Source organism: Cucurbita pepo, chromosome LG10 (genome assembly GCF_002806865.2).
Source record: "Cucurbita pepo subsp. pepo cultivar mu-cu-16 chromosome LG10, ASM280686v2, whole genome shotgun sequence".
NCBI classification, from domain to species: domain Eukaryota; kingdom Viridiplantae; phylum Streptophyta; class Magnoliopsida; order Cucurbitales; family Cucurbitaceae; genus Cucurbita; species Cucurbita pepo.
The window spans coordinates 5,927,747-5,945,851 of NC_036647.1; the positions used below are offsets into that span (position 1 = coordinate 5,927,747).

The 18,105-nt window shown below is 36.4% G+C and overlaps 2 protein-coding genes across 5 annotated transcripts; both read right to left on the reverse strand.

The window, feature by feature from the left end:
- Positions 1-1,121: 1,121 nt before the first annotated feature.
- On the reverse strand, positions 1,122-5,028 carry LOC111804059 (2,3-bisphosphoglycerate-independent phosphoglycerate mutase-like). Its single transcript, XM_023688739.1, has 10 exons — positions 4,869-5,028; positions 4,593-4,775; positions 4,245-4,372; positions 3,652-3,802; positions 3,369-3,572; positions 2,564-2,988; positions 2,201-2,393; positions 2,018-2,113; positions 1,658-1,813; positions 1,122-1,516 (listed from the first exon to the last, which is right to left on the reverse strand). The coding sequence occupies exons 2-10, from the start codon at positions 4,752-4,754 to the stop codon at positions 1,352-1,354; spliced, it is 1,680 nt and encodes a 559-aa protein (XP_023544507.1). The 5' UTR covers positions 4,755-4,775; positions 4,869-5,028; the 3' UTR covers positions 1,122-1,351.
- Positions 5,029-7,343: 2,315 nt separating this feature from the next.
- Positions 7,344-13,821, reverse strand: LOC111804060 (bifunctional protein FolD 1, mitochondrial-like). 4 transcript variants are annotated; one of them, XM_023688741.1, is made up of 7 exons: positions 13,627-13,821; positions 13,517-13,550; positions 9,522-10,173; positions 8,753-8,989; positions 8,494-8,661; positions 7,799-7,995; positions 7,344-7,720 (listed from the first exon to the last, which is right to left on the reverse strand). In XM_023688741.1, exons 3-6 carry the CDS (start codon positions 10,155-10,157, stop codon positions 7,825-7,827), a joined length of 1,212 nt encoding a protein of 403 aa, XP_023544509.1. In that variant the 5' UTR covers positions 10,158-10,173; positions 13,517-13,550; positions 13,627-13,821; the 3' UTR covers positions 7,344-7,720; positions 7,799-7,824. The 4 variants fall into 4 exon arrangements, with proteins under 4 accessions (XP_023544509.1, XP_023544508.1, XP_023544510.1 ...); XM_023688740.1 differs by having other exon boundaries at positions 13,622-13,821; XM_023688742.1 differs by having other exon boundaries at positions 7,344-7,798; positions 7,891-7,995; positions 13,517-13,821.
- Positions 13,822-18,105: the final 4,284 nt, after the last annotated feature.

Here is an 18,105-nt window from a genome sequence, read left to right on the forward strand (position 1 = left end):
ACCAAGGAATTTTCATACCTCAAGGTCCAATTATAGGGACACGAGCTAAGAAACTACAACAAATCTTATACACTTATATTCAAGCGATGGTGAGTTCATTAAAGAAAATCTAAACCCTAAACCCTAAACCCTAAACCCTAGACCTCCCTGGTATGTTGTGCATCTTATACACTTATATTCAAGCGATGGTGAGTTCATTAAAGGAAATCTAAACCCTAAACCCTAGACCTCCCTGGTATGTTGTGCAAAGTTGAGCTTTAAGAAAGAGATAATTAAATGCATTTTAAGTTGCATTTAATGAACTCACACATTTCATTATAATTGAACTATTTGTTTGTCATATTTAAGTTAGTTTTAAGTATAGAAGTTAAGTTATATTGTAACCCACATAAATGGTATATTACATCGTTAACTAGCCATTTTAATATGGAGATTATGAGTATTTCTCATTTATAGCTTATTTAATTTGGGAGTGATATATAAAGCCTTCTTTTTCTTTGATTAGAGACGATTTAAGAATTGAATTTCTATTTTAGCTTTGTTGATAGCTAAGATTCTTGTGTTCTTGCAATTCTTGTGTTTAGAACTTGCAAGCATGCCAAAATCAATCAATCCTCTATTTTCTTTACTTTTAATCTTGATCATAAGGTAATTCATTCCATACTTTTCCTTGGGTTGATTCCGATTCCCATGTCCTCTGTTTTCTTTACTTTTAATCTTGATGATAAGGTAATCCATTGATTCCGTTCCCATGTCCTCTGTTTTCTTTATTTTTAATCTTGATCATAAGGTAATCCATTCCATACTTTCCCTTGGGTTGATTCCGACCATTCCATACTTTCCCTTGGGTTGATTCCCATATTATACCACATATCAGTGAGGGAATGTGCGTTCTCAATATCAAAACTTACTTACTTTTGTGTTTGCATATTGTCACTTCAAACACTCTTTTAACAATAACTATCCTAAGATCAAGAGAATAGAATGCTACATACCAAAGTCTAACGTTGGTTATAAATACAAATACAAGACTATATGGTTAAAAAGGAGTTCCTGCAAACAAGAACAGAGCTCCTGCATTTTAAATTAGAGATTCAACTTCATCAAAACTAAACAAAACATCTCACCAAAATTGAAAATTGGAGGGGGTTTTCAACCCTCAAATAGCTTTTAAAATCTTAAAGAGTCCACAAAATTTCTCAAATCAACCATATCCTCACTTCATGGTCTGGTTTATAACATAGACAGACCGTGAGGAACATGAATGCAAGGATAAAATAAAATAAAAAAAAAGAGAAATTATTCAGCAACCTAGCATAGTCATTGCTAGTTTTCTTGCTTGCTTAACGCCTTAGCTATCGACGACCTCAATTAGGGACACCTCGTAGTCACTCGGAGCTTGGTAACCATGGAGATTCATAACAGTTGCAGCAACATTGGCCAGTCCTCCATTAGGAACATCCTTGCGGAATCTGACTCCAGCGGCCAGTCCTGGACCTCCAATTGCAATAGGAACCTGCACGTTCAGAGATTCGACCAAAACAACGTTACAACACAGAGAAAAAAGCTTGCTGGACGTACGGTACGATCTAATTCTACATGTAATCTAGTACTCGTATGAGAATTCGTTGGCAAGACTAAGAGGCAAGAAGCTTACTGGCTCGAGAGTGTGAGAAGTGAGGATTTGAATTTTGCCATTTTTGTCGAGAAGAGGCTGCCCAGTCTTGTTTCTCTTCACCATGTCCTCTGCGTTTCCGTGATCCGCAGTTACTACGAAAATTCCCCCTACTTGTTCAATTGCATCAAGAATCATCTGCAGAAAAAGGTCCCAAAAAGTTAGAAAATCAGGAATGGGTGTCAAAAAGGATCATCGGGGTACAGGAGCAAAATAACTCATATGACTCGGTCGTTCACTTGGGTATAGAAACGTACAGCTTCGCATCCCCAAGAACAAAATACCAGAATCCAAGTCTCAAGCAATAATAAAATCAAGTACTGAGAAAAAACTAGCACATACTTTTACAGCTTCATCAGCAGCCTTGCAAGCTACAACTGTGGCCTCAATATCACCAGTGTGACCCACCATGTCACCATTTGGAAGGTTAACACGTACCTGTATATACAAACCGACGAGCTGACAAGTCAGAACAAAATACAACCGAGGGATAAAAAGATGATTTGTGAAAAGTTAATTGTATACCTGATGGAATTTCCGGCTAAGAATAGCATCTCTTGCCTTCTCAGCGATCTCTACGGCCTTCATCTTTGGTTGAACATTAAAGGTGATCCCAGAATCACTAGGAATCTCCACATATTCCTCCATTTCTGGGTTGAAGTATCCAGAACGGTTTCCATTCCAGAAGAAGGTAACGTGACCAAACTTGACGGTCTCACTGTTTTAGAGGGAAAAAATAGTTCATATCAAATTTAGCCAAATATGAAAGGTAATGTCTCATTAAAAAATAGTAATAAAAGATCAATCTAGAAATAAACGGATGCATCAAGCAATAAGATCTTAGTACTGGCCAAAGAAACAATGCATGATAACTTGGCTATTTCTCACCTGCAGGCAAAGGTTCGAACGCCATTGTGCACAAGATATTCCCCAGATGTTCTCTCAATTTCTGGGGGAGAAACAAGGTATCGGCTTGGAAGCTTCAATTCACCATCATACTGAAGCATTCCAGCATAACGAATTTTAGGGACCCTAACTCGGTCAAATTTATCAAAATCTGCATACTCAAGGGCTTTGGCAACCATAGTCATTCGATCTGCTCTAAAGTTGAAGGTAACTACAGCATCGCCATCCACTATTGGGCCGACAGACTTCCCACTATCGTCAACTATGACAAATGGAGGTAGATATTGATCAGTTGCCTTGGGTGCCTCTCTTAATTTCTTGACAGCTTCAAGAGCACTTTTGAACTTGTGTGGTGCTTCGCCAAGCACTTGTGCATCCCATCCACGCTTCACAACTTCCCAATCATTCTATAATTGGAAACAAAAACAATCGATCTTACTTGCTTTCCTTTAAAATAATATCAATAACCACTCCAACTGTCTAAAAACTTCATGCATTGAATTTCTATGGTGATTGCAACATTTAATCAACAAGGTAGTGGAATTGCTCAATTTTTTAATAAATATAAACTAGCATCCTTTTGATCAAACTGTTTTATCTATCATTTTTCTTTCGTTATATAATACCAATCAAGTATAACCATCGCATCTTTAAAGCTACAATAACATAAGCCACTTTTAGAATTTTATGAATCAATAAAGCCCCTTTTGAAGGTAAACCGATTCCAGCTGTGGCGATCAAGAATCAACAACAAACCATCAGTAAGATTACATGAACAAAGATGTACCTCGTAACGATCCATAGTCACATACATACGACCACCACCAGATGCGATTTGTGCATCAACCCCATTCTCACGTAATTTGGCAAGGTCATTTTCAAGAGTCTCTACAAAACCCACACTCGAACCATCCAAAACATCACGCCCATCGGTAAGTATATGGACACGGATTCTTTTCGCACCATTCTCACTTGCTCCTTTGAGTAACAACTACAAAGAGGAAAAGGTTTATAAATTAGATTATATTAAGACTGAATTATGACAAACTGGAGAAGATTTCAATGCTTACCTGCAACTGATCTAGCCTAGAGTGTACTCCACCATCACTCAGTAATCCTATAAGATGCAAAGTGCCAGTTGCAAAGGATTCCTTGATGTACTTGAATCCTTCTCCCTCATATATTTTTCCAGAGGCAAGAGCAAGGTCAACAAGCTTTGCACTGCATTCAAAACAAATTAATTTCAGGTTTCAGTAATGGAGAAAAAAAAATGGCATGCCATAAGATCAAATTTTTTCTTCTGTTCTATTGCTTATAACTAAGTTTAAACATGCATGGCCCAATTTAAAGAACTCCTTATCCCCACATCTTGCCAAGGGGGAAGAAGCCTAACCTTGCTTCCTTAACCATGCATGCTTTATTTCAAATTAAAAAAGGGTCAAATACTCCGGTAAGGATCTCTCTGAACGGTTCCTAATAATCACAATGGATATATTATACAGATTCTTATTGGTTTAGAAACATTTTTTTTTCCTGAAATTTGGACCATTTCTCCGTTTGTGCATGTTATCATCGCACAGTCGTTCTAATTTATCGGGTGTCCTCAAGGGGACCAATCGGTATACAGCGTAAAACAATGAAAACAATGATAAGATAAGCTCACCCTTGAGCAAAAATACGTCCAGCACCAAGCGCGTTGTGTCCGACCTCACTGTTTCCCATGTCATCTTCAGTAGGAAGTCCTACAGCCTTACCATGTGCCCTGAGCAGCCTCCAATGCTCGGGGGCGCCCTATGAGAAGCAGAACATAATCCATCAATATATTCATAGAAATCGTAAAAACGCCAGAGAATTTCGTGATCAAACGCATGCATCACATGCGATCTACAAAATCTGCATGCATGGGAAGATCCTCAAGAATGAATTCGACGAACACAATTTCTTTTCAGGAAATACGAAATGGATCCCCAAAACACAAATCGATAAGAACGAATCCATAAACTCAACCTACCTTCTTAAGGGAATCCATGGTGGGAGTTTCGGCGACATGGATACAATTGTAGAGATCTGGATTAGCTTCACCCCATCCATCTAAAACAATAAGAGCCACTGTCTTATCCTTGGGAAGCTTAGGATGATCGGGCAATGTCCACGAGAATCCAGAACTCCCCATCGATCTCCGATTAAATTTCCTCTGGAAAACCAGATCCAAGATTAGAACAACATAACAGAAAAGGGCGAAACGAATCTACGAATCATCAAAAGCAAAATCGAAGAAGCAACTTACGAAGAATGTAGAATCAGCAAGCGAATCAAGAGGCCAGAGGGAGAGGTAAAATCCAGAACCCAACTTTTTTCCGAACAAGACCAACCCTAATCGAGCTGAATGCGGTATATAAAGGAAGAACAAAGGGATTGAAAATGGAAGATGCTCAAAAAAAGGGGAAAAAAGATGCCTTTAGAACGCAGCGGATTTCATGCCGTTTGATTTAGAAATACTGTGGATTGAATCACAGCCTTACAAGTTCCAAGTACACGTCACTATTATTATTATTTTTTTATAATTAAATTATAAATTTCTTATTTTTACTCTCATTTCTTCTAATTATCAAATTTTTAAAGCTTTTTATTAAAATAATAATCTCAACCCACATCAATCATAAATTTTTTAGTTAGGTAGGCTCGAGTTAATCTAACCTACCTGACTAGCTCGTAGTAGAGAACTGGAAGCTAGCATACCTTTGTTCGTGTCTTCTTTAAGACGAACTGTAGGTCGGTGACTATCTAAGGAAATTTCGATTCGATGCGGCCCAACAAAGCTGTAAAAAATAAATAGAATTATTTATTCAATTTTTTTTTATTTTTAATAAAAATAAATGAAAAATAATAATTATAAGATTGAATTAAAATAAAAAAATGTATTTATAAAAATTAATAATAAATTCGGATTAATTGAATTTACTATAATTTTAGAAAAATTCATGAACCCACTTAATTTATATAAATAAAAAAAATCATTTATTTAACTAAATTAATTGAATTTTTTGAATTATTGTTTCATAATCTCTTGCAAAATAATAATAATAATAATAATAAATATTTTAAAGCTTGAAAGTCTAAACCATCAGGAAAGTTCTAGATTCTATTTAATAAATATTTTATTTTTAAAAAATTAAATTTATAATTTTTTTAATTTCAAAATTCAATAGCTTTTTAAATATATTTTTTAGAATGTATAAAAAAATTGATAATTTTGATTAACAAATAATAAAAAATAAATTATAATTTAAGTCAAAATCATCTAGTCTACATGTTGTGTCATAGAACACGCTCAACAAAAACTGTGATAGAGATGTCCGCTAGAGCGGAGATAGAGACAAAAAATTAAAATTTTTATTATATATTAAAATATATATTTTGTTTCGAGTAATATATTAATGTCTTAATAAATTTAATAATATTTTTAAATAGAAATAAAATATAATGTTAGAACGTAGTTTCTACGCATGCTCGCTTAACAACCTACCAATGATAGAGCTTAGAACGCCTCACCATGGAGAAAAGAGCTCGTAATTTCTTAGTTCTCTAGTCGGTCTAACCGTTGTTTCCCTTTATTTTCATTATATGGTAGTAGAGCTTGGTTTCCATTTAAGAATCTTCATCAATCACGAGGCTCGGATACCATATTAAGCAATTGTAGGTTTATTTTAATGTTTTTAGTTGTATACGAGATTCGAGATTTTAATCTCTAGTATTTATTTATTTTTTATTTTTTTAATGTTAACAATACACCATTCAGCCAATTGTAACTTTTTGGTCGGGTCAATCAAATCAACTCGAATATTTGACGTGTTGTAAAGGTTTGATATTTCAATTTTATAAAATTTTAATTATTAAAAAAAAACCCGACAAGTTAATTAACCGTTGAGTTGAATTGAGTTAAGTTTGGTTTAGTTGGATGGTAAATCGTGTTCGAGTCAGGTAGGTCACCAACGGGTTACGTAAGTCAACCTGAAGAAGCATTTAAAAAGAAAAGGTGTCCACATCTTAAATGTATGCCTTTTTATAGAAATTAGGAATATGCGGATTTTTGTCTCTTTATAGTCGAATATTCCTATTTGTTAGGTACACATAATTTCTTTAAATGGTTTGAGAATGTTTTTATTATGTGAAATAGCATTATTAGGCATTACACTTTTAATCATACATTAAATTTGGTTCACCCAAATTAATGTTTTCGTGAAATTCATGGTATTCCATAGTTCATTCCCGTGTCAATTTCTCCGGTTTATTTAGTCTAAATAATATTAAAATAATTGATATATCGAGCTATGTTCATATTGACGTATCATAATACTGAAGTTATAACATTATTCTTAACCTTTCATAAGCGTAACTGGAGTAGAAATTTGTAAGATGTCCACGGATGAGGATGACGAAGCTTTCCCCGTCCCCATCCCTACGAAATTTCCAATTATTTTGTGAGTATCAGGGTGGGAATCGGGTTCCCACAAATAATCTTTTTGGTTTATTATTTTGTTTAAAAAATTAGTTATTTTAAAGTTTTCATTTTTTTCACTATCTTTATTAAAAAAAAATGGTAAAAAAAAATCATAATAAATCAATATATTCCATAAGCGCGTGGCGTGCGTGCGTATATATATATATCTTTTTTATGAGGGGTTTGTCAAGATGTTGGATCCGCAGAGTGGCTTGGGAGTCTCACATTGATTGGAGAAGGGAACGAGTGCTAGCGAATACTGGGCCCGAACAAAATCTCTTGCTTAGAGATCTGTTTGCTTGTATAAACAATTGTTAGCAATGATAAAAGGTTCGACAACGATGATACATCGAGTGGTATCAATCCTTTTGCTACCCTTATTCGATTATGCTTCATACCCTCCTATGGAGAAGAGCAACATCGCTTCCTGTTCAACAACATTCAACTCCTTACCTTAAATCACTCTAAAACAAACAAAACTACACTCTGTTTTGTCCATCTGTTTACGGTAGAAATAAGGCTAATTTCTTGTACATTTCTGTTCTCACAATAAAATCTAGTTTAGATGATTTGCTCTTGATAACAAGCTTGACATGTCGATTTCTCGCCGTGCTATAGGTTTTGCGTTATAAGGTCGACTGCGTCATGTCAAAATAGTTAGGGAATGTTATGAACTCGTTTGACTCATTCTAGTGTGTTGAGTAAGAGCATAGTACCTGTCACATGTTGAAATAGCATCTAGTTAGGTAAAGTTATATGCTCGTTTGGCTGATTCTAGTGTGTTGAGTAAGAGCATAGCAACTGTCACCGGTCCAACCCCGCCCGGAACGGGTGTAATAGCAGAAGCTACCCTTGATGCTTCTTCATAGCAAACATCTCCAATCAGTCGATGCCCATACTCACAGCTAGGATCCTGTCAATCCATGGTGGTGAAGACGTTATAAACCTTATAAACCGATCAAATAATGCATCACAGCTAGTTTTGCTTGTTTTCTTGCAACTTCTTTGTCAAGTTTTACCTTATAACATTCAAATTTTTAGTCGAATTCCAAAAATAAAAGCATGTTTTTTAAAAAAACTACTTTTTGTTTATTCAAAACTTGGCTTGGATTTTAGATTTTAAGAACATCCGTGAAAATAGATTACAAAATAAAGAAAACGATAGAGGACTATTCTGTTTATAAACTTAATTTTCAAAAACCAAAAACTAAATGGTCATGTATTCTTACAAATCTAGTCCCCACGACCAAAAGTGTGTCGAGCACAACTTTATGCATGGAAAATATGTCGAGAAGTTACATATTCATCGACATGGATTTATAAAATTATATAAAGTTGAAAGGATGAAAATCAGAACGCTTCGTAAATTCAATTCAAGGATTCATAAAAGGTAGAAAGTTCAATTAATTACCTCAACTAGGTTCGTCCCCACGTCAAGAACTACTGCGCCAGGTTTGAGCCAACTACCACGAACCAGATTAGGAACACCAGCAGCAGCAATCACTATGTCAGCTTCGCGAGTAATCTGTTCAGGATTCCTAGTAAATGCATGCACAACGCTGACAATAGCATGGTGCCTCTGCAGAAAACCGAACATTTTTCAGTACCAATATAATTTTACAACAAACAAAGTGGCACAAGAAAATTTGGACATGAAAGTGAATATGGACCTGCAATAGCAAGGACGTGGGCAATCCAACAATGTTACTTCTTCCAATCACCACGGCCTTCTTCCCCGAGATTTCTACACCCGATCTGATCAACAACTCGATGCAGCCTTTGGGTGTGCAGGGTAAGAAAAGTGGTTCTCTACCCCCCATAGCAAGATTCCCCATGTTAATTGGATGGAAGCCGTCGACATCTTTTTCTAGGTGCACAGAGTTCAGGATTTTCTCCTCATCCAAATGCTGTTCCACAAAATTGAATTGTTAGTCTCCATCCATGTCCCAAAAGAAACCCAATGATTTCTAAATTCATGTTAATAGCAAAACATGTAACGAATCAAACCCACCGCTAGTAGATATTGTCCTCTTTGGACTTTCCCTTTCGGGCTTTCTCTTAAGGTTTTTAAAACGCATCTGGTAGGGAGAGGTTTCCATACCCTTGTAAAGAATGTTTCGTTCTCCCTAATCGACGTGGGATCTCACAAAACATGTCGCCTAAAGAAACTACCATGCCAGACAACAATTACCAAATCAGGATTTGCAAAACATCTTTGTTTGATTTATACTGTGAAGTACTTTATAGACATAAAGAACCATCTCATATCTGGAACAGCTGTATGGTAGACAATAAAAAGCCGCATGGAGATGATAATAGAAGAAAAATACTTCCTCAAAAACCGGAAACCAAGGAAGATATGCATCACAATCATGTTGGTGGTATTTACATTGAAACGTGCAAAATTAAATATAATCATGATCCAGTTTTAGAAATTACTTGCGGTAGAGGAAGCTGCACAAGTATACCATGAATAGATGGATCTTCACGAAAACATGACAAAGCATTCAGAACTTGATCTTCTGTACAGTTTTCAGGCAAAGTAGAAATCTTCGACTGGATTCCAGCTTCTTCACATGCACCCAGTTTCTTGCGAACATAAGTCTGCGAGTCCCTGCCTTGGCCGACCAAGATTACAGCCAAGCCAGGAACGTTTCCAATAGAGTTCTTCATCCTCCTCACCTCACTAGTTATTCCTGATGTAATTTCCTCAGCGATCGCCCTACCATCAATTACTGTTGCAGTCTGTGGGGTATCTGCAAGTAACGTTAGATCATCAGATACCAAGCACACCCAGATAAGAAAGTATTCAATGAACACAATAACTAGGTGGATTTGAACTGGGGAAAAAGGAGATGACATGTGAGGAGGGTTGAAGCGAAATGGTGATGTCCCATACGATGTTGTGATGAAAGAATAATCAGGAAAGCTGGAACTAGTCCAAATATCAGGAAAATCAATGGATTTGAGAGGTGGAGACACTAAAATCTGGCGGGCATCTGTTGTGATTCTTCTTTTCATAGCTGCATATGTAAGTAGGACTCTCCTACTCAGATTCTTGTACAACAACGTCATGTGCACACAATGATCACTGTTACAATTGAAGATAGTTAGCAATATCGTTGTTAGTTACAACAAAAATAACTGCAGCTTTTGGTTACAACTTGTATTAGTTGATATGGTAAAACAGCTAGGAAGGTGATGATCATTTCCGATTAAACCTTTAATGATAGAAATTCTACAGTTGAGAAGTAGAACTCAGCTTCTCCAATGGTCCAATGGTGCCATCAAGCATCAATTCGTTAGCAGATCAAATTGCAGTTATAGCTAATGCAATTTCATTTATATATAATTTCTAAGTATTAAACTTTACCGGAATGATGATATATCACAAATTGTCAAGTAGTATTTGGAATTTGGAGATAGCCAGCCAAGTGAGCATAGCTTGGATTTTGGAGGATCATTTTGCACCCCCTCACCCAACACTTTATGCACTCCGCTACTTATTCATTTTCTATACAAAAGTGCCTTTCTTTATATTGATCAGTAGGCTTAAGGTTGACAGTACTTTGGAAACGCTAAATAGAATGACCAAGAACTTATAGTGGCCTTCACATGTCCTAAAAGGCAGCTTCATAACTTTGCACCCTCATTAAATTATGAACCTATCCGCTAAAAATTTTGGGTTTAGTGGTCATCATATTACTTTTTATTCTGCAGGTGAATTTCTGATGGGAGTAACAACTTGCGCTCGGCAATATATATATATATATATATATTTTTTTTTTTTTGTCCTTTCCTTTTTTCTTATAAGAAACTGAGCTTTCATGGAGAATGATGAAAGAAATATAAGGGCATACAAAAAAACAGCCCACCAAAAATACAAGTATGCAAAAAGGATATGAAAACTAACTACAAAATGGTCCTCCAATTTAACAAAATCAAATCAAGATCAAAATTACAAAAGAGCCTACTAAATGATGCCTAAATGGAGAGATATTATACCTATCCCTCTTCTAGACATCCTCACACGATCTCTCCACCTCTCTAAAAACCTTGTTCTTTCTCTCAATCCAAATACCCCAATCAACAGCAAAAGAACTAGCTTGCCACTAACACTTTGTCTTTCTTGCAAAAAGACGAATTCAAGAGCACCTCCTCAATCATAGAATATCAATCTCTCCTCCACGTCAAATGTAAACCAACATAGCTCAATCATCTAATTCAGATCGACTACACACAATGGCAACCCTACAGTAAGTAGTGAAGGTTCTCCTCCTAGTGTTTGTAAAGAATGCACTAATGCGGGTCATCACCAAGGAAGAGTGACGTTGATCTGATCTATAGTGTTAACCATACAATGTAATACATGCCACACAAAAAAATTGACGTTCTTTGGAATTTTACTCTTCCAGATAGCAGCAAACGTTGATGCAACGTGGTTAGAGAAAGGAGTGTTCAGGCAAAGTTGGCCCAAACAAATTTCCATCCCATTCCAATATGCTACAGAATCATCCCCCCCTATTCCAGCGTCATATGAAGGTCCACTAAATTGGGTTGCCTTCATTTCTGACTTGGCCAATGATTTGAGCACCCATAACCCTGTCAGTAACTCCATGTTCATCCCATTTACAAAGTTCCCCTCCACAATGAAATCAAGTTTATTCTACAGTTGTCCAGCTAATATGACATTGGTTTTAGCGGTTATCACTTGTGTCCAGGCAAAGTCGGCCCAAATAAATTTCCACCCGTGCAGTCCAATATGCTATGGAATCATACCCTTCTCACTATTCCAACGTAATATTAAGGTCCACTAATTGGGTTGCCTCCATTTTATCTAACTGGTCCAATGATTTGAGCACCCATAACAAAGCTAGTAACTCTATTTTCAGCCCATTTACAAAGTTCCCCTCTACATTAAATCAAGTTTATTCGACAATTATCCAACTAACACTTTCATACATACATCAATTCTTCCTACATCACCACATACATGTCCAAGTTCCAACTAAAACAAATGAATTCCTCTCTCACCATAGAACAAACGGTAAACTTCCCTTTACTGTTTCTGAGAACTAACTCATATAAAAGAAAACATAAATTTCCATCCAAGAAGTTTAGTGCCTCCTAAAGATCACTCATTTATTATGTACTATCTTGTGAACTTGATGGGGCATATACTACTCTTTTCTACCAAAGATACCCATTCCATATAACTAACTATCTTGACATGCTAAATATCCCATGCTCCCTCCTTGCATTCATAAACTTAATTGGAGGTTTACTGGTCCTATTTGAATCTAGATTATAAATGAGTTTTTGATGTACATGTGAAGTTCAAAGTTGATAAATTTAATAAACGAATAAGATAAGAACCAGCTGAAAAACATAAGATCACAATTTCTCCAACAAGATAAATCCAAACATATGGAATATATTTCCATTAAACTTTTGCCCTAAATGTCCGAATGGACACCCTAAAAAATGTTCTGTATAGTTTCAAATAGAGTCAACTATAGTATCAATACAAGTATAAAAATGTTTACTCCATGGGAATCCAAAAGATGAAGTATAAATTGCACCTCTTCTGGGGTTAGAAGCTCAATTTGCAGAAAGAAAGTTTGCCTATGAAAATCTCTCTTCAATTAGAAACCAACTAAACACGGTTAGGAACGGTTACCAAATCAATTAGAAAAATTCAATACGGAGAAATTAAGATAGATCATCAATGGTTCTTACAGGCAAGTCTATTTGTGCATGATGTTTCTACAGAGAGAAAGGAAGGAACGGTTAAGAGCCCAATGTTTACAATTTACAGAATAGACCTTTACTTGGTGTCTCTTGAACACAAGTTTTCTTCCCTTCGCAGAAGTCACACCTAGACTAGAGTACCTAGCAATGCTTCAGCCGCTATATGCAAAAGCTCAAGTGGAAGGCCACCATGGAAGGACAATAATGACACTTGCAAAGAATATCTCCTACCTGGAGTGGAAACATAAGTATACACATGCCGAAGGCTGTACACTATAACGGAGTAAATAAGAAGAGCTACAATTGCTTCTGTTTCTATACGCATCGAGTCTGTAATTACAACTTAATCAGTAGTGGTTGATGAAATCACAATTCTTCTTCCTGTCATTCTTTTTCTTAGCTCTGTCAAGTACAGCTGTTTTCATTCTCTTGTCGCCATAGTTAACTCTAAGTACACTCTATAATCTATACCAGTTTCACCACCAAGATGCATCTACTTCAGCATGCTAAATTTGAAAACATCACAGTAACAGCACCAAAATCATCGCATAAATTATCAACATCTTCAAGAAGAAAATAAAGAATCGACGAAGAACTGTTACTCATCACATAACAATCCAAAGAAATAGGAAGAAAATAGATGCGACAGCAGAGGAAAACGCCAAAAAAACAACAACAACTACCTGAAGGTAGCTCCGGCGTTCGGCGCTGAAATGCCTAAATACACAAATAACCGTCAATCGAAACCTTGGAGAATCCAAAACAACGATCGACAACATCATCCTGACCTTACACCAGCAAATTTTGTGAAAGAATTCATGCCTCTCACGTCTTTGACTCGAAAATTCTTCCTGTTTCCTCCATCGCCGCCAGTGGTCGCCTCCGCCTCCGCCTCCGCCTCCGCTACCGTCTTTAATCCTTTCTTGTACTCAATGGATTGCAAAAACAAAGCAGTGATGATCAATGAACTGAGCAAATCAAAGGATTTCGTTTAAGCTAAAATTAAATAATTGCATATAAAATATTAAAAATGTAATAATTGTTTAATACTTTTAATTAATTTATAATTTATTTTTACGATTTTTGTTGATAAAAATTATAATTAAAATTAAATACAAGAGAACGATTAATATATAATATAATTAATTAATCAATTCAAATCAAAATAAATTAGCGATAATTAAACAATTTAATTTAATTGTAAAAAAGATAATTGAACAAGTATAAATTAATTAGAATAATAAAATTTTATACTAAATAATTAAAGATAATGTAAAATATTAATTATAAATGTATTAGTTAAAATTTTATAAATATAAATAATATATTTATATTTAATTAATTAAGTTAAATTTGAGAAATAATAATAAATTATGTATAGATTTTTTTAATTGTTAAAGACGGTGTAATATTAAATTTTGAATTTTTAGAAATTTTGTCCGTAGAATATTATATATATATATATATATATATATATTATGATTTTTTTTTTACAATTTCTTAATAAAAATAACTAATTAAAAATAAAAATTTTAAAATAACGATTTTTTAATCAATAATAAATAGGAAAAATTACGTGCGAAGAACCTGATCTCCACAAATTTTCTGCAGAGAATTTCCGCCTCAACCTGACCTAAAACGGTAGAAAAGGACATCACAATGGATCGAACAGAGACCCTTCTGATTCCGTACCATGTTAAATCACCGATCAACTCGAAAATTAACTGATACGTTACGGTATATCGAAGTGTATCAATACTTCAGCACAATCATAATGTGCAAAGTTCAAAATCTAAACTTAACCTCGATCGTAATAGTCATAGCTAAAATCGAGCTAGGTCATAGTTCAGATTTAAGTAGAAATCGAACACGTGGTTACCCGAGCTGTGGTTACCCGAGCTATTGTTTGTTTGGATGAATGGAAAAAGATGCTCCCTAGTGACTGATGGAGAGAAAGGACTTCTAGTTTTAGAGATTGTCTTCCTTTTTCTCTTACCTTTTTTTGAATTTTCTTTTTGTCTTTTGCCTTTTAGCTTCTTCTTTCTATTTCATTTCAATATGGAACTATCATGCAATCAAATCAATAAGGATGGTGGGGCTCGAGTGGTTCGAGATTATGCTAAATTTAGGGTTTTCGATGGGTTTGAACATATTATCGTTAGAACGAAACATACACTTAAAAAATTTTATATGCCAATATGAGCATAGCTCAACGTTAAATTACATAAACTTTTGTTAAAGCTATGTAAGATCCCACATTGATTGAAAAGAGGAACGAGTGCCAGCAAGAATGCTGAGCCTCGAATGGGGTGGATTGAGATCCCACGTCGGTTGGGGAGGAAAACGAAGCATTAGGTGTGGAAACCTCTCTCTAGCTTACGTGTTTTAAAAACTTTGAGGGGGAACCCGAAAGGAAAAGGCTAAAGAGAACAATATCTACTAGTGGTGGGCTTGAGCATTATCCGTCGAACTCATTGCTAACTGACATACTGAATTTAGATGGGGGGAAAGAAAAAGAAAACCGAGATCGAGATATTTGTAAACTAAATTATTCGAAACCGACAAATTCGAATAAACCAACAAATACAAAACAATCCATGTGTAGCCAAATCAAACTGCAATTATTTTTCAATCTCGAAAAAAATCAGCGAAAAGCATGACCAATTGAATCAATCAAAACGACTTATAGAGGTCTTATCCAAACGAGACTAAGTGTCGGTTTGAAGTGACTTTCTAAGTGCTCGAACACAGCATCCTCTAATGCACTACAGTTTTCACTTTAATACTCGAGAAACCCTGATCTAACCTAAAAATACAATTCAAATCAAACCAACTTAAACAGATTTTCTAAATGCTCGAGAAAACCAGATCAAACCTAAAGATACAGTCCAAATCAATCGAACGAACGCAATAGAACTCGACGAGTCTCGTCGATCTTTTCGAATTCCAAAACTACCCCTAATCCCAAAACTTTGAAAAACATAATACAAACTTTGGGGGTACCATAAAGAGAGTAATAATAGAGAGAGAGGTCCACATGTGAATCTTGGAAGAAAGGGGTAAAAAAGGTACAAAAAAAGAACATTGGAGAAGGGTTTGGTATTTTGGAGGCAAAATAGGAAGCACGGCGGTCGGTATGTTTTGAAGACGTTTTTGGCTGCAAACTTGTTGGCTTAACTCTATTCAACTCCCATTCACTTGTTTCCTTCTCCAAATCCTCTTTCTTATTTGTTTTTATGCATAGTTTTTGCTTGCATTTGTTTCTTCCACACTTATTTTATCATTAGATTCAAGTCGACCGTGATGATGTTCCACGTTAATTGTGGAGGAGAACGAAACATCCTTTATAAAGGTCTTGAAATCTCTTCCTAGCAAACGTGTTTTAAAGCCTTGAAGAGAAGGCCAAAGAGGAAAATATCTGCTAGCAATGAGCCTGAGCCGTTAGAAATGGTATCAGAGCCAGACACCGAGCGATGTGCTAGCGAGGACACTGGGCTCGAAGGGGGTAGACACGAGGCAATGTGCCAGTAAGGATGCTGGGCCCCGAAGGGGGGTAGATTTGGTAAGGGTCCCACATCGAATAGAGAAAGGAACGAGCGCCAGTGAAGATGCTGGGTCTCCGAAGGGGGTAGACACGAAACAATGTGCCAGTAAGGACGCTGGACCCTAAAGGGGGTGGATCTGGTAAGTGTCCCACATCGATTGGAGAAAGGAATGAGTGTCAGCGAGGACGCTGGGCCCTGAAGGGGGGTGGATTGTAATGTCCCACATCAGTTGGGGAGGAGAATGAAACACCCATTATAAGAGTATGAAAACCGGGTGGATTTGGTAAGGGTCCCACATCGATTGGAGAAAGTAACGAGTGCCAACGAAGATGCTAAACCCCGAAGAGGGGTAGACATGAGGCAGTGCGCCAGTAAAGATGCTGGGCCCCAAAGGGAGGTGGATTTGGTAAGGGTTCCATATCGATTGCAGAAAGGAACGAGTGCCAGTAAGGACGTTAGACCCCAAAGGGGGGTGGATTTGATAAGGGTCCCACATCGATTGGAGAAAGAAATGAGTGTCAACGATGACGCTGGGCCCTAAAGGGTGTGGATTGTAATGTCTCACATCGGTTGGGGAGAAGAACGAAACACCCTTTATAAGAGTATGGAAACATCTCCCTAACATACGCGTTTTAAAGTTGATGTCAGTCATCACTACCACCATTGGTCACTCCATCACTAACCGTCACCACCCGCCACTGGAGCCGACCTCATCTCACCACCATGATGGTCATAGTGTTTTAAATATAATTTTGAACTTCGTTCATCGTGTTTCCTAACCGTCGTCTTCGAAACTTTTATCGATTTCACAATAAACATAAAAATAATTTTATCACGATTTTACATATGAAGATCATTTAAAGGGTAAAAGTGTAATTTAATAAAGTTAAAAGTTTTGGATGAATTTTTACTGACATTATTTTATTATTTTTTTCGGGTTAAATTACCAGTTTAATCCTTGAACATGGTCCTTAAGCTTTCAAATGTATATAATATTTATGACAAATTCTGCAACCTCCTAAGCCCACCACTAGCTGATAATATCTGTTTTGACTCGTTATGTATAGACGTCATGCTCACGATTTTAAAACGTGTATGCTAAGGAGAGGTTTCCACACCCTTATAATAATGTTTCGTATCTCACAATACAACCCTCGTGGGGGCCCAACGTCCTCATTGTCACACCGCTTAGTGTCTAACTCTCATACCATTTATAACAGCTCAAACCCACCGCTAACATATATTGTCCGCCTTGACCTATTACGTATCATCGTTAAACTCACAATTTTAAAACACATATGCTAGCGAGAGATTTCCACACTCTTACAAGGAAAGTTTCTGTGAGATCTCACATCAGTTAAGGAGGAGAACAAAACATTCTTTATAAGAGCGTGGAAATCTCTCCCTAGCATATGCATTTTAAAAACATTGAGGGAAGCTCGAAAGGGAAAGGTTAAAAAGGACAATATTTGCTAGTGGTGGTCTTGAGCTGTTACAGTTTCGTATCTCCTAATCCACCCCCTTGGAGGCCCAACGTCCTCACTAGCACACAACTCGGTATCTAACTCAAATACTATTTGTAGTAATGTCCAAGCCCACCGCTAGCAAATATGCTGGGAAGAGATTTCCAAGGCCCAACGTCCTCACTAACACACAACTCGGTGTCTGGCTCAAATACCATTTACAGTAATGCCCAAGCCCACCGCTAGCAGATATGCTAGGAAGAG

Bases quoted from the DNA above. Each gene is read 5' to 3' on its own strand.
- LOC111804059 (XM_023688739.1), bottom strand. From the start codon at position 4,754: ATGGGGAGTTCTGGATTCTCGTGGACATTGCCCGATCATCCTAAGCTT. The intron at 4,373-4,592 runs GTAGGTTGAGTT...TGCTTCTCATAG, and splicing joins CCATGGATTCCCTTAAGAAG to GGCGCCCCCGAGCATTGGAG. The intron at 2,394-2,563 runs GTGAGAAATAGC...CCTCTAAAACAG, and splicing joins GTTCGAACCTTTGCCTGCAG to TGAGACCGTCAAGTTTGGTC.
- LOC111804060 (XM_023688741.1), bottom strand. From the start codon at position 10,157: ATGACGTTGTTGTACAAGAATCTGAGTAGGAGAGTCCTACTTACATAT. The intron at 8,662-8,752 runs GTCCATATTCAC...GGTTTTCTGCAG, and splicing joins CCACGTCCTTGCTATTGCAG to AGGCACCATGCTATTGTCAG. The intron at 7,996-8,493 runs GTAATTAATTGA...ATGGATTGACAG, and splicing joins TGGGGACGAACCTAGTTGAG to GATCCTAGCTGTGAGTATGG.